Consider the following 16,502-nt stretch of genomic DNA (forward strand, 5'->3'; position numbering starts at 1 on the left):
GGAGATGTTTAGAGCAATGGATTTAGCAAGGTTGATTTTAAAATTGGAGAGGGCTCCGAAGTCCTCAAAGCAGAGAGACAAGGCAGGGGAGGCCCATTTCGGGGTTCGTGATGAGAAAAATAATGTCGTCAGCATAGGCTGCAGCCGATAGGGTCTCGCCCCCCACTCTTAGTCCCTATATCAAGGGGCCTAGCCTAATTTTTTGGAGGAAGGGTTCCAGGGCAAGTATGAAAAGGGTAGGGGATAGGGGGTAGCCCTGCCTAGTGCCATTATTTATATTAAACGGCGGGGAGAGGGAATTGTTAATTTTGAGTCTCGCGTGGGGCATTGCATTTAGAGAGAAAATTGCAGAGACAAATTTAGGAAGAATATTAAACTGCAATAGGACGAGTTCCATATATAGCCAATTTACGCGATCAAATGTTTTTTCGGCATCCGTGCCTACTAAAGCGAGGGGTATGTTATGAGTTTGGGAGTATCTCGCCGCGTGCAGAAGTCTCAAGCAATTATCCCTGCCTTCCCTTCCTTTGGCGAAGCCAATTTGTTCAGGATTTATCAGTTTTACAATATGTTTTTCGAGTCGTTTTGTCAGTATTGTGGCCAAAGCTTCATATCAAAGTTTATAAGAGAAATGGGTCGATAGCTCCCACAAGACTCGGGGTCTTTATTTTCTTTATAAACTAGGGTAATATGAGCTTCTTGTGCTTGCTTGGGGAGGGGGGCCCCACGCAATAATGAGTTGAAAAGTTCAGTTATTCGGGGGATAAGGGAAGTCTTAGGTGATTTATAGTAGATGAGAGAGAGGCCGTCGGGGCCCGGGCTTTTGCCTGGGGGGGAGGAGTTTAAGAGGTCCTCCACTTCTTGGGAGGTAACAGGAGTCAAGAAGGTAGCCGCTACCTCGTCATCTATTTTAGGGAGGTTTAGTTCTTTAAGGAAAGAGTCAATCTGTTTTTTGGCGCTGAGAGTGGTCTCGGGGGTTAGGGGTTCTCGGAGATTATAAAGGCGGGAGTATAAGCTTTGGAATTCTTTGGCTATTTCGGGTGTAGAGGAAACTCGGTGACCCTCTAGGGTTTTAATAGATTTTATAAGGTTTCTAGATCGGGCTTTTTTGATAAGGGCGGACATATATATACTTCCTTTGTTCCCTTGAGCGTATGTAACGTGTTTGAGATAGAGATGTTTTTTGTTATATTTGGATTCGAGAAGAAGTTTGAGTTCCTTTCTAAGGGAGGTTAATTTCTCAGAGGAAGTCTTACTTAAGGAGAGTTTCGAAACACGTTCGAGTTTAGCAATTTGGGAGAGTTTATCGTCAATTTCCTTTTGCTGTTTTTTCTTGGCTCTGGAGCCTGCAGCAATCAAGAGTCCGCACACAAAAGCCTTATGGGCCGACTAGATCAGCAGGACCATCAAGCCGTCTGAGTTGTTGAGTTGGAAATACTCTTCTACCAATTTGTTGAGTTGTGATCTATCCTCTTCCGAATCAAGAAGTGAGGGGTTGAGTCTCGAGCACCATTCGCGGGAGGAGGGATTTGGTAGGTGGAGGTTTAAATGGACCGGGGCGTGATCTGAGATAACAATAGAGTCAATTGAGGCCTTTTCTGTATGCTGCAGCAGAGAGGAGGAGACGAAGACATAGTCAAGACGCTGGAAGGAGGAGTGGACCTGTGACAAAAAGGTATAGTCCTAGAGGTTGGGTTCAGACATCTCCAGACGTCAAATATATCAACCTCTGAGAGAGTGCGAATGAATTTACTCAGTTTTCTCTGGGATATCTGAGATTTCCCGACCGAACAGTCTAGCAGAGGACAGAGGCTGAGATTAAAATCACCGCCCAGGATAATCTGGCCAGTAGCAAAATGTCTGAGGGCCTCTAATTGCTTGGTCAACCATGACACCTGGTCAGTGTTAGGGGCGTAGAGGTTGGCAAGGGTTATTTTGGTGTTATTTAATAGGCCCCTCAGGAACAAAACCCTGCCCTCCTAGTCTGAGTGGCGTGCCTCACAGGAAAAGGTGAGAGATTTGTGTAATAAGATTGAGACCTATTTAGAAGCAGAGGAAGGGTGGGAGCTATGAAATGCAAGGAGGAACTGCCTACCAGGCAAGGACAGGCATCTGTCTCCCCTAAAGTGGGTCTCCTGCAGAAACACAACCCCAGAGCCGTACCTCCTTAGGAGAAGAGCAATGTGGTGCCTCTTGGCGGGAGAATTCAAGCCTTTGACGTTGAATGTGGTAATACGTAGGAGGTCGTCCATGCTACCGGTGCAGAGCAGATGGTTGGATCTCCTGCCGGGGAGGGAAGAGAGGAAAATATGTTATGCGCAGAGGTAAACTCTCCAAATGGAATCCGACCCTCCACCTCTCCAGCTGGAGTGCAGGCTGAGGTAGAGGGGGGATGAGGGAGGTAAGTAGGGGGAAAGAAGGGGGATAAGGGAGTTGAGACAAAAGGGTTGGTTAAATACAGATAATGTACAGCAAAACACAACGTAACAAATGAAGATTTGTATCGGCGAGTCCGAAGGTCGTGGACTTGGTCCTAGGTGGGGGCGAGTTGTCTGGGCTTCAAAAATTGAAGAGCGGACAACTAAGACATCAGCCTGAACAGTCAGGCGCCCACAGGGTCGCGCGATTAGTAACCGTTTGCCACATCCGTGAAGAACCTACTCAGGGGAATGAAACATAAGATAACAGTATAAGCAACAGCATAGAAAACCAAATGGACAATGAGGGCTGCCACAGGGACCACTTGGTGGAAAAAGGTCCTCAAGGGGTCGGGCCAGAAGGAGTGTCCATAAGTACGCAAGACTCCCCTAAACATGCCTAGGGAGGTCAAGGGACCAACCAAAGGGAGTCTAAGAAGAGATGCAAGGAAGACCCTCCACTCATGTGTCCATGATAGTCACTGATTCTTTGGCTTTTTTCTTTTTCCCCCTAGGTGACTTGCCAGCCAGTTGCCATGCCTCAGGGGGAGAGAGCTTCGGGAGTTTGGGGAACTCTGGGAGGGGCAACCAGCATGGTAATTCTATGGGATACATCTCCAGATGTTCCCAGCAGCTGCGGAGGTCATCAGGGGAGCGAACCATAAGCCTGCGGCCTTTGTAAGATATATTTATGCCTAAGGGGAAAAGCCAAGTGTAGCGAATGTCCCTTGCTCTGAGAGCTTCTAAAAGAGGACGGAGGATGCGTCGCTTCACTAAAGTAGCAGGGGAACCAATCCTGGAAGATCTGGATGGGAAAGTCACCGTATTTGAGGTCTTTGCAGAGTCTTGCAGCTTTTAGGATAGCGGAGGTGTCCTGAAAAGGCAAAAGCTTGCAGACGACATCTCGAGGAGATTCAGTTGGGGGGGGGGGGGTCTGAGAGCTCTGTGGATGCGTTCGACGGTTATTGTAGCTGCTCTGTCTGCCCCTAGAAGCTGTCCAAATATTTCAGTAGCCACCTTACAGAGGGATTCTGCAGCCCAGGACTCTGGGAGGCCCTTAAAGTGTAAATTGCACCTCCTGTTGCGGTTTTCGAGGTCCTCCTGAAGGATAAGAGCACGGTTTAGGTTGTCATGCTGGTCCTTTAATATTTTAGCCATAGCCAGGGCATGGGAGGTAACAGAGGCAGTCTCAAGGTCCTCGATTCTGCGCCCCATCTGCTTAATGTCCTCGTAATGGGGTGCAGAGCATTTAGTATGAGCTCCTTCATAAACCCCCGAGATACATTTTCAGAATCCTCCTCATCGGAGGAAAGCTCCCCCTCCTTACTGCAAACAGATGCAGCCTCATGGGCCGGCGCCATCTTGGAAGACGGGTGATGAGAGTGAGCATCGCGCTCCTTCAGATAACGCTGCATTCCCGTTTGGCTTTTGAGTGATCTGGGGGTGGACAGCTGTTCACCTCCCTTTTCCTTCGTGTTCCGCTTCATTTCCACGGCTGTGAGCGGTGCTGAGAGACCTCCGTGGGCACGGTGCTGAGGGAGCTCCGGTCTCAAGCGGCCATCTTGCTCTGCGGTCAGGCTCCGCCCCCCCAATGATGGAGTATTTCGAATGGTGGAGGTGCTGCCAACCAGATGACGCTCCACTAGTGTGGGAGTAAATGTAGCAAAAAGGATGTAAAAAAAACTGGTATGGAAGCGCAACCCTCTAAGCTACTAGAAGATGAAGATCAAGGTCCAATATGTGATGGTGAAAGCACTTCTTTTATATTTTTTCACAAATTAAAAACCAGCAATAGAATACGCGTTTCGGGGATGAACCCCTTCGTCAGTTCGGCTGGATAGGACTGGGTGATCAGTACAGATAGATAATGGAGGAGTGATTAACAAAGAAAGGGGAGGCAAAAAAAGAGGGAGAGGGGAGGTGAAAAAATTAATTAATTAAAAAAAATTCATATACATAATGAAATCTCACAAATGTGTCAATAAGAACAATAAATATATAATAGAAACATCGATCTGAATAGTGATAAAATATATACGAGACAAAAAACAAAAACATAAATCTAAAAGAGAATATGAACATCCGTACGTGTAAAATAACATGAAATTTATACAAAACAAATATCTGTTAAAATAGGATAAAGACAATCCTGAGTTAAATACCAATCTTAAAAATACCAATATGAAAGCAGATGGACAGAAAATCGTGTGGTTGGTTTCAGCTGACCAGAATGACTACAGAATTAAAATGCATGTACAGCGTAACGGGGAAACATGATATGATTGCTACACCCAAAGGGGTGGATAAATAAATGTGCATATGCATATGCATGTGAAAATGGGAAAAAAAAGAGAGAGAGAGAAAAAAAAAAAACAGATTTATTGGAAAGCTACTTCAGAATTGTGTGCATTCACAACATTGGGTTCATGGTGTGGGATAAAGTTAGAAAAGAAAAAAAAAGAGAAAGGACACACCTTTTTGTAACCAACAAAATTGAGAATAAAACTAATTAGAAATTGAATAAAAAGGGGCTCACCAATAGGCTCACAAAAGTGTATTGGATGTGTCGGAGGTCCTGAAAATAAAAATTTGTCAGATTAGGGAGGATGTATGGGTAATATATGGCAGAGGGTTCTAACAGGGTAATTAAATGCAGGGGGGTTAAATTGAACTGAGCACTGGGGGGATTTTTTGCTGCTGGTAAAGTCATACTAAGATGGAAAGGGAAGGGGGGGGGAATTAATTTGGCAATATAGGTTATAGGATGAAGGAGAAGTTTGCTTACCTGTGTGTGCAGGAGGACAGGGGAGAAAGAAGTGCTTTAGCATGGGAGCTGAGGACAAGTCAGGGGTATAAATACCTGAGAGAGGGCGGGAAAAACAATTCAATGTTCATTGATTGGCTTGACTAAAAAGGGGGCGTGGTTAAGGGGTGCATGAATGGAATTGGGAGGGGAATTCATGTACAAGGTGATTCCTACTGTTTGGTTTGTAAAGGGAGGGAGGTGTGGAGTAAGGAGAGGGCTATGCTGGGAGTATAGCAAAAAGAGAAAATCGAAATAATGTCTCTACAGTGCCACCTATTGGAATGCAGCAATCCTGCAAATCAATGTTAGGCTGGGGAAGAAAGGAGAGAGAGAAAGAGGGGACAAAAAAAAATGCAAACCCAATCAACTGTCAAAAATGCTTTCCAAACTCTCATTAAGGCCCGTAGGTAAAAGCGTGTTCAGTTTAACTATCCAAAACGTTTCTCGTTTTCTCAAAATTTAAAATCTATTCCTTACATGGGCGGGTATTTGTTCTAAAACTGTTATAGAAAATACTTTAAAATCATTATTATGGACTGAGGTCCCATGCCTGGAAACACTATGGTTTAGATAGCTATTCTTGGTGTTCGAACTATGCTTATTAATGCGACTTCTCAAGGTCTGGGTGGTGCGTCCAATATACTGAAGCTTGCAGGGACATTCTAGTAGATAGATTACATACGTAGATGAGCAGTTTAGCAACGATTTGATAGAAAATGTCTCTTTTGTCGTACAACTTGTAAAACTAGATCTTTTGTGGCAGATATTGTCACAACACATGCAGTTACTCTTGCCGCATCGGAAACATCCAACTAATTTAGGAAAGAAGGTTCTCTCCTGTAATGGATGCGGTCTGCTGGTTTTAAGGTTAATGCGTGGTTTAGGTAGTAAGTGACTGGAAAGGAATGGGTCCTGGAGCAATACTGGCCAATATTTCTCTAATATTGTGCCCACCCGAGTATGATATGGGTTATAGGTAGAGATGAGCGAACGTATTCGTCCGAGCTTGATATTCGTGCGAATATTAGGGTGTTCGGGATGTTCGTTATTCGTAACGAACACCATGCGGTATTCGGGTTACTTTCACTTCCTTCCCTGAGACGTTAGCGCGCTTTTCTGGCCAATTGAAAGACAGGGAAGGCATTACAACTTCTCCCTGTGACGTTCAAGCCCTATACCACCCCCCTGCTGTGAGTGGCTGGGAAGATCAGATGTCACCCGAATATAAAAGTCGGCCCCTCCCGCGGCTCGCCTCAGATGCCTTGTGAGTTAGATGAGGGACAGTGCTGCTGGTACCGGAGCTGCTGTAGGGAGAGAAATAGCAGTTAGTGTAGGCTTCAAGAACCCCAAAGGTCCTTATTAGGGCCAGTAATACCTGTGTGTTGGCTGCTGTTAGCAGTGACTTTTTTTTTCTTTCTCAAAATCGCCTCTGCAGAGCATTGCACCCGGCATTAGGGACAGAAGTGTTGGATAGGCAGGGAGAGTGTTAGGAGTGAGTGTAGCCTTCAAGAACCTCAACGGTCCTTTCTAGGGCCATATTTAACCGTGTGCAGTACTGTGCTGGCTGCTGTTAGCAGTGCTGCATTTTTTTTTTTTTTCTCAAAATCGCCTCTGCAGAGCATTGCACCCTCCTCCATTGATACTACAGGGAAAGAATTGTGTAGGCAGGGCCACAACACAGTTATTATTCATTGAATATACGCAGTGGGTCCTTTTGGTGTAAAAAAAGGGAAAAGAAATCTATTTGTCCTGCCTCTGTCCGTCCTAAGGGCTGTGGACATGTGTGAGCTGCGTGTACAACGTTAAAAAATCAGACGCACCCAGCTACGGTTTACTGCTGGCTTCGCCATTTGCTTTCCTTAATTGGGAAAAAAATACCTGCTCTGCCAGAGTTAATAACTCTGCTACCCTCAAGTTCTGTGACACATTAGCAGGGCCACAGCACAGTTATTAAACTTAGATTATTCATTCACTAGAGGCAGTGGGGCGTTTCGTTTTCAAAAAAGGGAAAAAATTATATTTGGCCTGCAGTCTTGCGCCAATTTATTTCCTGTCTGTGAAATCAAATCACTGGTAATACAGCATGCTGAGGGGTAGGGGTAGGCCTAGAGGACGTGGACGCGGCCGAGGACGCGGAGGGCCAAGTCAGGGTGTGGGCACAGGCCGAACTCCTGTTCTAGGTGTATCGCAGCCGTCTGCTGCGCGATTAGTAGACAGGCACGTTTCTGGCGTCCCGACAGTCATCGCACAATTCATGGGTCCACGCGGGAGACGGTTATTAGAAAATGAGCAGTGTGAGCAGGTCCTGTCGTGGATGGCAGAAAGTGCTTCGAGCAACCTATCGTCCAGCCACAGTTCTGCGCCGTCCACTGCTGCAAATCCGAATCCTCTGTCTGCTGCTCCTCCTTCCTCCCAGCCTCCTCACTCCACTACAATGACACATGCTCAGGAGCGGGAACACTCCCAGGAACTGTTCTCGGGCCCCTGCTCAGATTGGGCCGCAGTGGTTCCTTTCCCACCAGAGGAGTTTATCGTCACTGATGCCCAACCATTCGAAAGTTCCCGGGGTCCGGGGGATGAGGCTGGGGACTTCCGCCAACTGTCTCAAGAACTTTCTGTGGGTGAGGAGGACGATGACGATGAGACACAGTTGTCTTGCAGTGAGGTAGTAGTAAGGGCAGTAAGTCCGAGGGAGCAGCGCACAGAGGATTCGGAGGAAGAGCAGCAGGACGATGAGGTGACTGACCCCACCTGGTGTGCAACGCCTACACAGGACAGGTCTTCAGAGGGGGAGGCACGGGCAGCAGCAGGGCAGGTTGCAAGAGGCAGTGCGGTGGCCAGGGGTAGAGGCAGGGCCAGACCGAATAATCCACCAACTGTTTCCCAAAGCGCCCCCTCTCGCCATGCCACCCTGCAGAGGCCGAGGTGCTCTAAGGTCTGGCAGTTTTTCACAGAGACGCCTGATGACCGACGAACAGTGGTGTGCAACCTTTGTCGCGCAAAGCTCAGCCGGGGAGCCAACACCAACAGCCTCACCACCACCAGCATGCGCAGACATATGATGGCCAAGCACCCCACAAGGTGGGACGAAGGCCGTTCACCGCCTCCGGTTTGCACCCCTGCTTCTCCCCCTGTGCCCCAACCTGCCACTGAGATCCAACCCCCCTCTCAGGACACGGGCACTACCGCCTCATGGCCTGCACCCACACCCTCACCTCCGCTGTCCTCGGCCCCATCCACCAGTGTAGTTCAGCGCACCATCCAGCCGTCGCTTGCGCAACTGTTGGAGCGCAAGCGCAAGTACGCCGCCACGCACCCGCACGCTCAAACGTTAACCGTCCGCATAGCAAAATTCATCAGCCTTGAGATGCTGCCGTATAGGGTTGTGGAAACGGAGTCCTTCAAAAGTATCATGGAGGCGGCGGCCCCGCGCTACTCAGTTCCCAGTCGCCACTACTTTTCCTGATGTGCCGTTCCAGCCCTGCACGACCACGTCTCCCGCAACATTGTACGCGCCCTCACCAATGCGGTTAGTGGCAAGGTCCACTTAACTACGGACACGTGAACAAGCACAGGCGGGCAGGGCCACTACATCTCCCTGACGGCACATTGGGTGAATTTAGTGGAGGCTGGGACAGAGTCAGAGCCTGGGACCGCTCACGTCCTACCCACCCCCAGAATTGCGGGCCACAGCTCGGTGGTGGTATCTGCGGAGGTGTATGCTTCCTCCACTAAAGCACCCTCCTCCTCCTCCTCCTCCTCCTCCTCCTCCACAACCTCTGTCTCGCAATCAAGATGTGTTAGCAGCAGCATGTCGCCAGCAGTCGGTGTCGCGCGGTGTGGCAGCACAGCGGTGGGCAAGCGTCAGCAGGCCGTGCTGAAACTACTCAGCTTAGGAGATAAGAGGCACACGGCCCACGAACTGCTGCAGGGTCTGACACAGCAGACCGACCGCTGGCTTGCGCCGCTGAGCCTCCAACCGGGCATGGTCGTGTGTGACAACGGCCGTAACCTGGTGGCGGCTCTGCAGCTCGGCAGCCTCACGCACGTGCCATGCCTGGCCCACGTCTTTAATTTGGTGGTTCAGCGCTTTCTGAAAAGCTACCCACGCTTGTCAGACCTGCTCGTAAAGGCGCGCCGGCTCCGCGCACATTTCCGCAAGTCCCACACGGACGCTGCCACACTGCGCACCCTGCAACATTGCTTTAAGCTGCCAGTGCACCGACGGCTGTGCGACGTGCCCACACGGTGGAACTCTACGCTACACATGTTGGCCAGGCTCTATGAACAGCGTAGAGCTATAGTCGAATACCAACTCCAACATGGGCGGCGCAGTGGGAGTCAGCCTCCTCAATTCTTTTCAGAAGAGTGGGCCTGGTTGGCAGACATCTGCCATGTCCTTGGTAATTTTGAGGAGTCTACCCAGGTGGTGAGCGGCGATGCTGCAATCATTAGCGTCACCATTCCTCTGCTATGCATCTTGAGAAATTCCCTGCAAAGCATAAAGGCAGCTGCTTTGCGCTCGGAAATGGGGGCGGGGGAAGACAGTATGCCGCTGGATAGTCAGGGCACCCTCCTGTCTATTTCTCAGCGCGTACAGGAGGAGGAGGAGGAGCATGAGGAGGATGAGGAGGAGGGGGAAGAGACAGCTTGGCCCACTGCTGAGGGTACACATGCTGCTTGCCTGTCATCCTTTCAGTGTGTATGGCCTGAGGAGGAGGAGGAGGAGGAGGATCCTGAAAGTGATCTTCCTAGTGAAGACAGCCTTGTGTTGCGTACAGGTACCCTGGCACACATGGCTGACTTCATGTTAGGATGCCTTTCTTGTGACCCTCGCGTTGCACGCATTCTGGCCACTACGGATTACTGGGTGTACACACTACTCGACCCACTGTATAAGGAGAACCTTTCCACTCTCATTCCGGAAGAGGAAAGGGGTTCGAGAGTGTTGCTATACCACAGGACCCTTGCGGACAAGCTGATGGTAAAATTCCCAGCCGACAGCGCTAGTGGCAGAAGGCGCAGTACGGAGGGCAAGGTAGCAGGGGAGGTGCGGAGATCGAGCAGCATGTACATCCCAGGCAGTGCAACAGTCTTTAAGGGCCTGGACAGCTTTATGGCTCCCCACCAAGACTGTGTCACCGCTCCCCAGTCAGGGCTGAGTCGGCGGGAGCACTGTAAAAGGATGGTGAGGGAGTACGTAGCCGATCGCACGACCGTCCTCCGTGACGCCTCTGCCACCTACAACTACTGGGTGTCGAAGCTGGACACGTGGCCTGAACTAGCGCTGTATGCCCTGGAGGTGCTTGCTTGTCCTGTGGCTAGCGTCTTGTCGGAAAGGGTGTTTAATGCGGCTGGGGGAATCATCACAGATAAGCGTACCCGCTTGTCAACCGACAGTGCCGACAGGCTAACACTCATCAAGATGAACAAAGCCTGGATTTCCCCAGACTTCTCTTCTCCACCAGCGGACAGCAAGGATACGTAAGCAATACGTAGGCTGCACCCGCGGATGGAAGCTACGTTCTCTCTCACCATCCAAAACGGGGACATTTCTGCTTCATCAATCTGTGTCTAATATTCCTCCTCCTCCTCCTGCTCCTCCTCCTGAAACCTCACGTAATCACGCTGAACGGGCAATTTTTCTTAGGGCCACAAGGCTCACTCAAATAATTTTTCTGAACAATTTTTAAAAGTCTCAATGCGCTTAAAAGCGTTGGAACTTTAACTTGAACCAATTTTTCGTTAAACTGGGCTGCCTCCAGGCCTAGTTACCACTTAAGCCACATTAACCAAAGCGATTAATGGGTTTCACCTGCCCTCTTGGCTGGCCATGGCCAATTTTTTGGATGTACATTAGTACTGTTGATACAGCAATTTTTGTGGGCCCTCGCCTACAGTGTAATCAAATTAATTTTTAGCCCACCTGCATTACAGCTGACGTTACCTCAGCTGTGTTGGGCAATGCAATGGGATATTTTTATGTACCGCCGGTGGGTTCGAGGGAGCCACCCATGCTGTAGGTGCACACGGAGTGTAACCTACATGTGTCACTTGTAAAGAACCCCAGTCTGACTGGGGCATGCAGTGTGGGCCGAAGCCCACCTGCATTAAGCACGACATTACTACCTCAGCTGTGTTGGGCAATGCAATGGGATATTTTTATGTACCGCCGGTGGCTTCCTGGCACCCACCCATGCTGTGGGTCCACAGAGAATTATAAATGCATCTGAAAGCACATCTAAAGAACCCCAGTCAGACTGGGGCATGCAGTGTCGGCCGAAGCCCACCTGCATTAAGCACGACATTACTACCTCAGCTGTGTTGGGCAATGCAATGGGATATTTTTATGTACCGCCGGTGGCTTCCTGGCACCCACCCATGCTGTGGGTCCACAGAGAATTATAAATGCATCTGAAAGCACATCTAAAGAACCCCAGTCAGACTGGGGCATGCAGTGTGGGCCGAAGCCCACCTGCATTAAGCACGACATTACTACCTCAGCTGTGTTGGGCAATGCAATGGGATATTTTTATGTACCGCCGGTGGGTTCCAGGGAGCCACCCATGCTGTCGGTCCACAGGGACTTCACAATAGGGGGTTGTACCTGCCTGTGTCTATGAATTAAAAAGCCAGGTCTGACTGGGGCATGCAGACACCTTGACAGAATGAATAGTGTGTGGCACATAGGTTCCCCATTGCTATGCCCACGTGTGCAGCTCCTGATGGCGGTGGCACAGGATTATATTTCTCATTGCTTCTGTATAGCATTGTGGGCTATCGCCCCGCCCCTTTTAAAGAGGGTCGCTGCCTAGCCGTGCCAACCCTCTGCACTGTGTGCCTGCGGTTCCTCCTCATGGCAGACGCACTTATAAATAGACATGAGTGTGGCGTGGCATGGGGGCAGCTGAAGGCTGCGCAGGGACAACTTGGTGTGCGCTGTGGACACTGGGTCGTGCGGGGGGGTTGGTCAGCATGTAACCCAGGAGAAGTGGCAGCGGAGTGTCATGCAGGCAGTGATTGTGCTTTGTTGGAGGTAGTGTGGTGCTTAGCTAAGGTATGCATTGCTAATGAGGGCTTTTCAGAAGTAAAAGTTGTTGGGAAGGGGGGGGCCCACTCTTGCCGGTATTGTGGCTTAATAGTGGGACCTGTGAATTTGAGATGCAGCCCAACATGTAGCCCCTCGCCTGCCCTATCCGTTGCTGTGTCGTTCCCATCACTTTCTTGAATTGCCCAGATTTTCACACATAAAAACCTTAGCGAGCATCGGCGAAATACAAAAATGCTCCGGTCGCCCATTGACTTCAATGGGCTTCGTTATTCGAAACGAACCCTCGAACATCGCGGGAAGTTCGTTTCGAATAACGAACACCCGAGCATTTTGGTGGTCGCTCATCTTTAGTTATAGGTGGTAATTATGGTGGAAATTATGGTGCAAGTCAGTGAGCTTTTCGGTAGGGATCTTAATGTCTCCAGGATTATCATGTTTAGCTTTATTAAAGGCTGTGTCCACCAATTTTTTAGGATAACATTGTTGTTTGAATCTTTGTCTCAAAAAGAAGGGCTTTTACCATCACATATTGGACCTTGATCTTCAACTTCTAGTAGCTTAGAGGGCTGTGCCTCCATACCAGTTTTTTTCACATCCTTTTCGCTGTTAGTGTTACGTCAATTGCGTCTAATTCCTCCGTAAACTAGAGAGCTGCACACATGGAACACCAAAAATAAGTGAACTGCATAACAGTCTCAACTGGGACTCACAGGCAGACATAATACCCAGACTGACATATGACCCAAAACACTCACCTAGCATACCAGCATGTATACACAGATGGAATAGATTAGGTATGTGGTATTGGTTCATGTTTTGTCCAAAACACCTAAGCCCATGAGCCCGCTTCAGGGGGCCTCGTTGTCTTGTGGTTCTATACTCTCACAAGACAACAACCATGTGAATCCTGCCTGCCTGTGGGGTGACCGTCCTGACAGGGATGACCCCCACTGGAACCTAGGGACTTACCTCACCCTAGATGGTAAATGGTCAAAGCAGCACAGGACACAGTTCACAGGAACACCAGGGATTGTATACTACACAGAACACCATTTACACTGAACAGAACTCCCATGTCCAGCCACCTTCACAAACACTCAGTACATGTCACTGTACACACCTACACAACAACATACTTTAATACATATACCAGGGTAGTGGGCAACCAGCAGACCAGTGGGGATTGGCGCGTTGGAGAACACCACATCCAGCTAGCTTAATAATCCCACACCTGTGGAATTGTGCTCCTGTAAATCCATAGAACTACAGGTCCCAGAAACACAACCTGCCAGTTGGAAGGTCAAATGATGTCCACACTTCAGCTTCCTCACAGAAAGCATGAAGTTTTTCTTCTAGGATTTGATACTTGATGAAATCCATCTTGCTTTCCACACATTGCAGGTTTCCAGTGGTAGAGGAAGCAAATCATTACCGAGCCATCGCCATGCTTCACTATATGCAGGATGTTCTTTTTAGAGTAAGCTTCATTCTTCCTCCTCCAGTCTTAGAGGAGCATTAAGGCCTTCAGTGTTTAGTGTTTGCCTTACTCTGCAAGCAGAATCCTAATTGTCTGCTGCCACATCTTGCTACAGATCTTTTGGAGTCATTGGAGAGTTTTTCACAATCTGCCCCCTCGGGAATCTGGTCGTAGCCAGTGATCGCTCCCTCTGTATGCCAACGCATCCTCCAAAATACAAGGTCTTGCAGGGCTGCACTGAATTGAGAAAAAAAAATGAATGTCCAGTGTAGCACAAATGAGGAAATGATTTACTGGTTCTTAAGGCTAAAATTAGCTAAATCACCAAGAGGTTAAATATGTACTTAGGGCAACTGAATTATGTGCCAAATATATTCATTAGAGAGAAATATTTTAAAAAGTACAATACAACTCTGACATTTTCAGGATGGTTTTTGCAAATGTATTTTTTTTTCCTATTTTAATGTAATAATATGCCAGACTGAATTTGTGGGCTTTTGGGGAATATAACACTGGCTGTTGAAGCCTGGATCTAAATGAGGTCCCAGAACTGCGGTAATGTCATTAGTATTCTCAAAATCCACAGAAATGTCACTTAGTGATACTAATATTACTAGAAATTGTCTTTTCTGCAGTTATTATAGTAGCAAAGTATCATTAAAGGTGGTTTCCTCTTGTTTAGATCCCAGTATCCCGCTGTTCCAACCAATGTCCACCTGGAAGCAGGAAAAAGACAAGAGAAAACACAACCCATGCCTGCTGCTATAACTGCGACACATGTTCAGAAGGAGAGATATCCAATATAACCGGTATATGAGGCTAAAGTGATGATATCATTTGTAGTGATGATTGATATGATGATACTTTTCCCAGTATCACATGGTCATCGTATATGTACATATTCTGGTGGATGGAATACAATAGACAAATCCTGTTAGGTTCTTATATTCTCCATGAACAAATCTCTCTATAGGCAAACTAATTAACACAAATGCATCATAAAAGGATCAACCACTGCAATGTACTATACCAGTACTATAATTGATGCATTATAGGTGGAGGACCCCATTACAGATTTTGCATGTGGGCCCAGCAGTCACAAGTTACACCACTGTACATGTATATAATTGGAGGCTGAACCCTCATTTCCTCTGGTTGAGCTGAGGAACCTTGATCCGGCACTGACAATATTATGTTCTTGCTACTTTTAGATGCTGATAACTGCATTAAATGTCCAGATGATGAATGGTCAAATGAAAAGAGAGACCAATGCCAACCTAAAATCATAGAATTCATCTCTTATCACGATGACACAATTGCTGCAGTTTTCTCATTTCTTTCAATCTTTGGCTGTCTTATAACTAGTTTGGTACTTGGAATATTTATTTACTACCGGGACACTCCTATTGTTAAAGCTAATAACCGAAACCTGAGTTATCTCCTCCTGGTCTCCATCATCCTCAGCTTCCTCTCCATGTTTTTGTTTCTTGGTCGTCCTATCGATGTAACTTGTAGATTACGTGAGACCACTTTTGGAATCATCTTCTCAATAGCCATTTCTTCACTTCTTGCCAAGACTGTTATGGTCTGTGTTGCATTTAAATCTACTAAACCTGGAAGCCTTTGGAGAAAATGGTTGGGTGTGAAGCTGCCCTATGCCATAGTGTTATTAGGTTCATCTATTCAGGCTGTTATCTGTTTGATCTGGTTATCAATCTCTCCCCCATTCCAAAACCTAGACACTCATTCTTATCCTGGTAAGATTATCATTCAGTGTAATGAAGGTTCTGTTATTGGATTCTACTCTGTATTGGGGTATATGGGGCTCCTGGCAGCAGTGAGCTTTGTTTTGGCTTTCATGGTGAGGACATTACCGGACAGTTTTAATGAGGCCAAGTACATCACCTTCAGCATGCTGCTGTTCTGCAGTGTCTGGATCTCCATGATCCCAGCTTATCTGAGCACCAGGGGGAAATACATGGTGGCAGTGGAGATATTTGCAGTAATGGTGTCCAGCGCTGGACTTTTAGGTTGCTTTTTTTTCCCAAAATGTCATATAATTTTGTGTAAATCTGAAATGAATAAAAAAACCTTTATATTTAGTAAGAATATCTAGAAATATCTGCAAAATCCCAATGTTTCCTGTTAATAATGATAAATGATGTAAATCAACCATGTAGAAAGTACATATATGAAACAGTATGAATTTACATATAAAAAAACCTAAAACTATATAAGTTTTATATTCACATATTACAGACTTCTGATTAGGAAATACAAATGTATAAGATTTATTAAAATTCTGATTATATGATGCAGAAAAATCCACAAATTATAATGAATATGTTGCAGTTATTGATATGTAACCTTTGTTAAATTACTAAGCAAAGGAAATAGTATAGGTAACCTAAATAGACTTTACTATAAATTTTTGGGCCAAGTGTATTTTGTAAACTACCTTCTATATGTCATGTGGTCTTACAGATTTTGTCTAACTACAATTATTTAGAGCTGTTTTTAGACCTCAGACAACTTATCCATCCACAAGATGAGAATAATGTGTCAGAGTAGATCATGAGGACAGGTGATGTTGAGTCACACATTTTTTTTACCTGAGCTAGCATGAGAGGGATATAGAGAAATTTAGTGAACTCTGACAGTGAGAATTTACTCATTTTCAAATAAGTTTATAGAAAACACAGAAAACATGTTAATTTTTAGCTGTTACATATAATAATGCCACCTCAGTTG

The 16,502-nt window shown here is 47.0% G+C and overlaps 1 protein-coding gene across 1 annotated transcript; it reads left to right on the forward strand.

The window, feature by feature from the left end:
• The first annotated feature begins 1,888 nt into the window (after nucleotides 1-1,888).
• LOC136573445 (vomeronasal type-2 receptor 26-like) lies at nucleotides 1,889-15,867 on the forward strand. Its single transcript, XM_066574735.1, has 5 exons — nucleotides 1,889-1,898; nucleotides 2,933-3,095; nucleotides 13,676-13,751; nucleotides 14,434-14,560; nucleotides 14,963-15,867. The coding sequence occupies exons 1-5, from the start codon at nucleotides 1,889-1,891 to the stop codon at nucleotides 15,865-15,867; spliced, it is 1,281 nt and encodes a 426-aa protein (XP_066430832.1).
• Nucleotides 15,868-16,502: the final 635 nt, after the last annotated feature.

This window comes from Eleutherodactylus coqui, chromosome 7, assembly GCF_035609145.1.
Source record: "Eleutherodactylus coqui strain aEleCoq1 chromosome 7, aEleCoq1.hap1, whole genome shotgun sequence".
NCBI classification, from domain to species: domain Eukaryota; kingdom Metazoa; phylum Chordata; class Amphibia; order Anura; family Eleutherodactylidae; genus Eleutherodactylus; species Eleutherodactylus coqui.

Excerpts from the sequence above, each read along its gene's own strand:
- LOC136573445 (XM_066574735.1), top strand. Across the intron at positions 13,752-14,433 it reads TGCAGGATGTTCTTTTTAGA|ATCCCAGTATCCCGCTGTTC; the intron begins GTAAGCTTCATT and ends CCTCTTGTTTAG. Across the intron at positions 14,561-14,962 it reads AGAGATATCCAATATAACCG|ATGCTGATAACTGCATTAAA; the intron begins GTATATGAGGCT and ends TGCTACTTTTAG.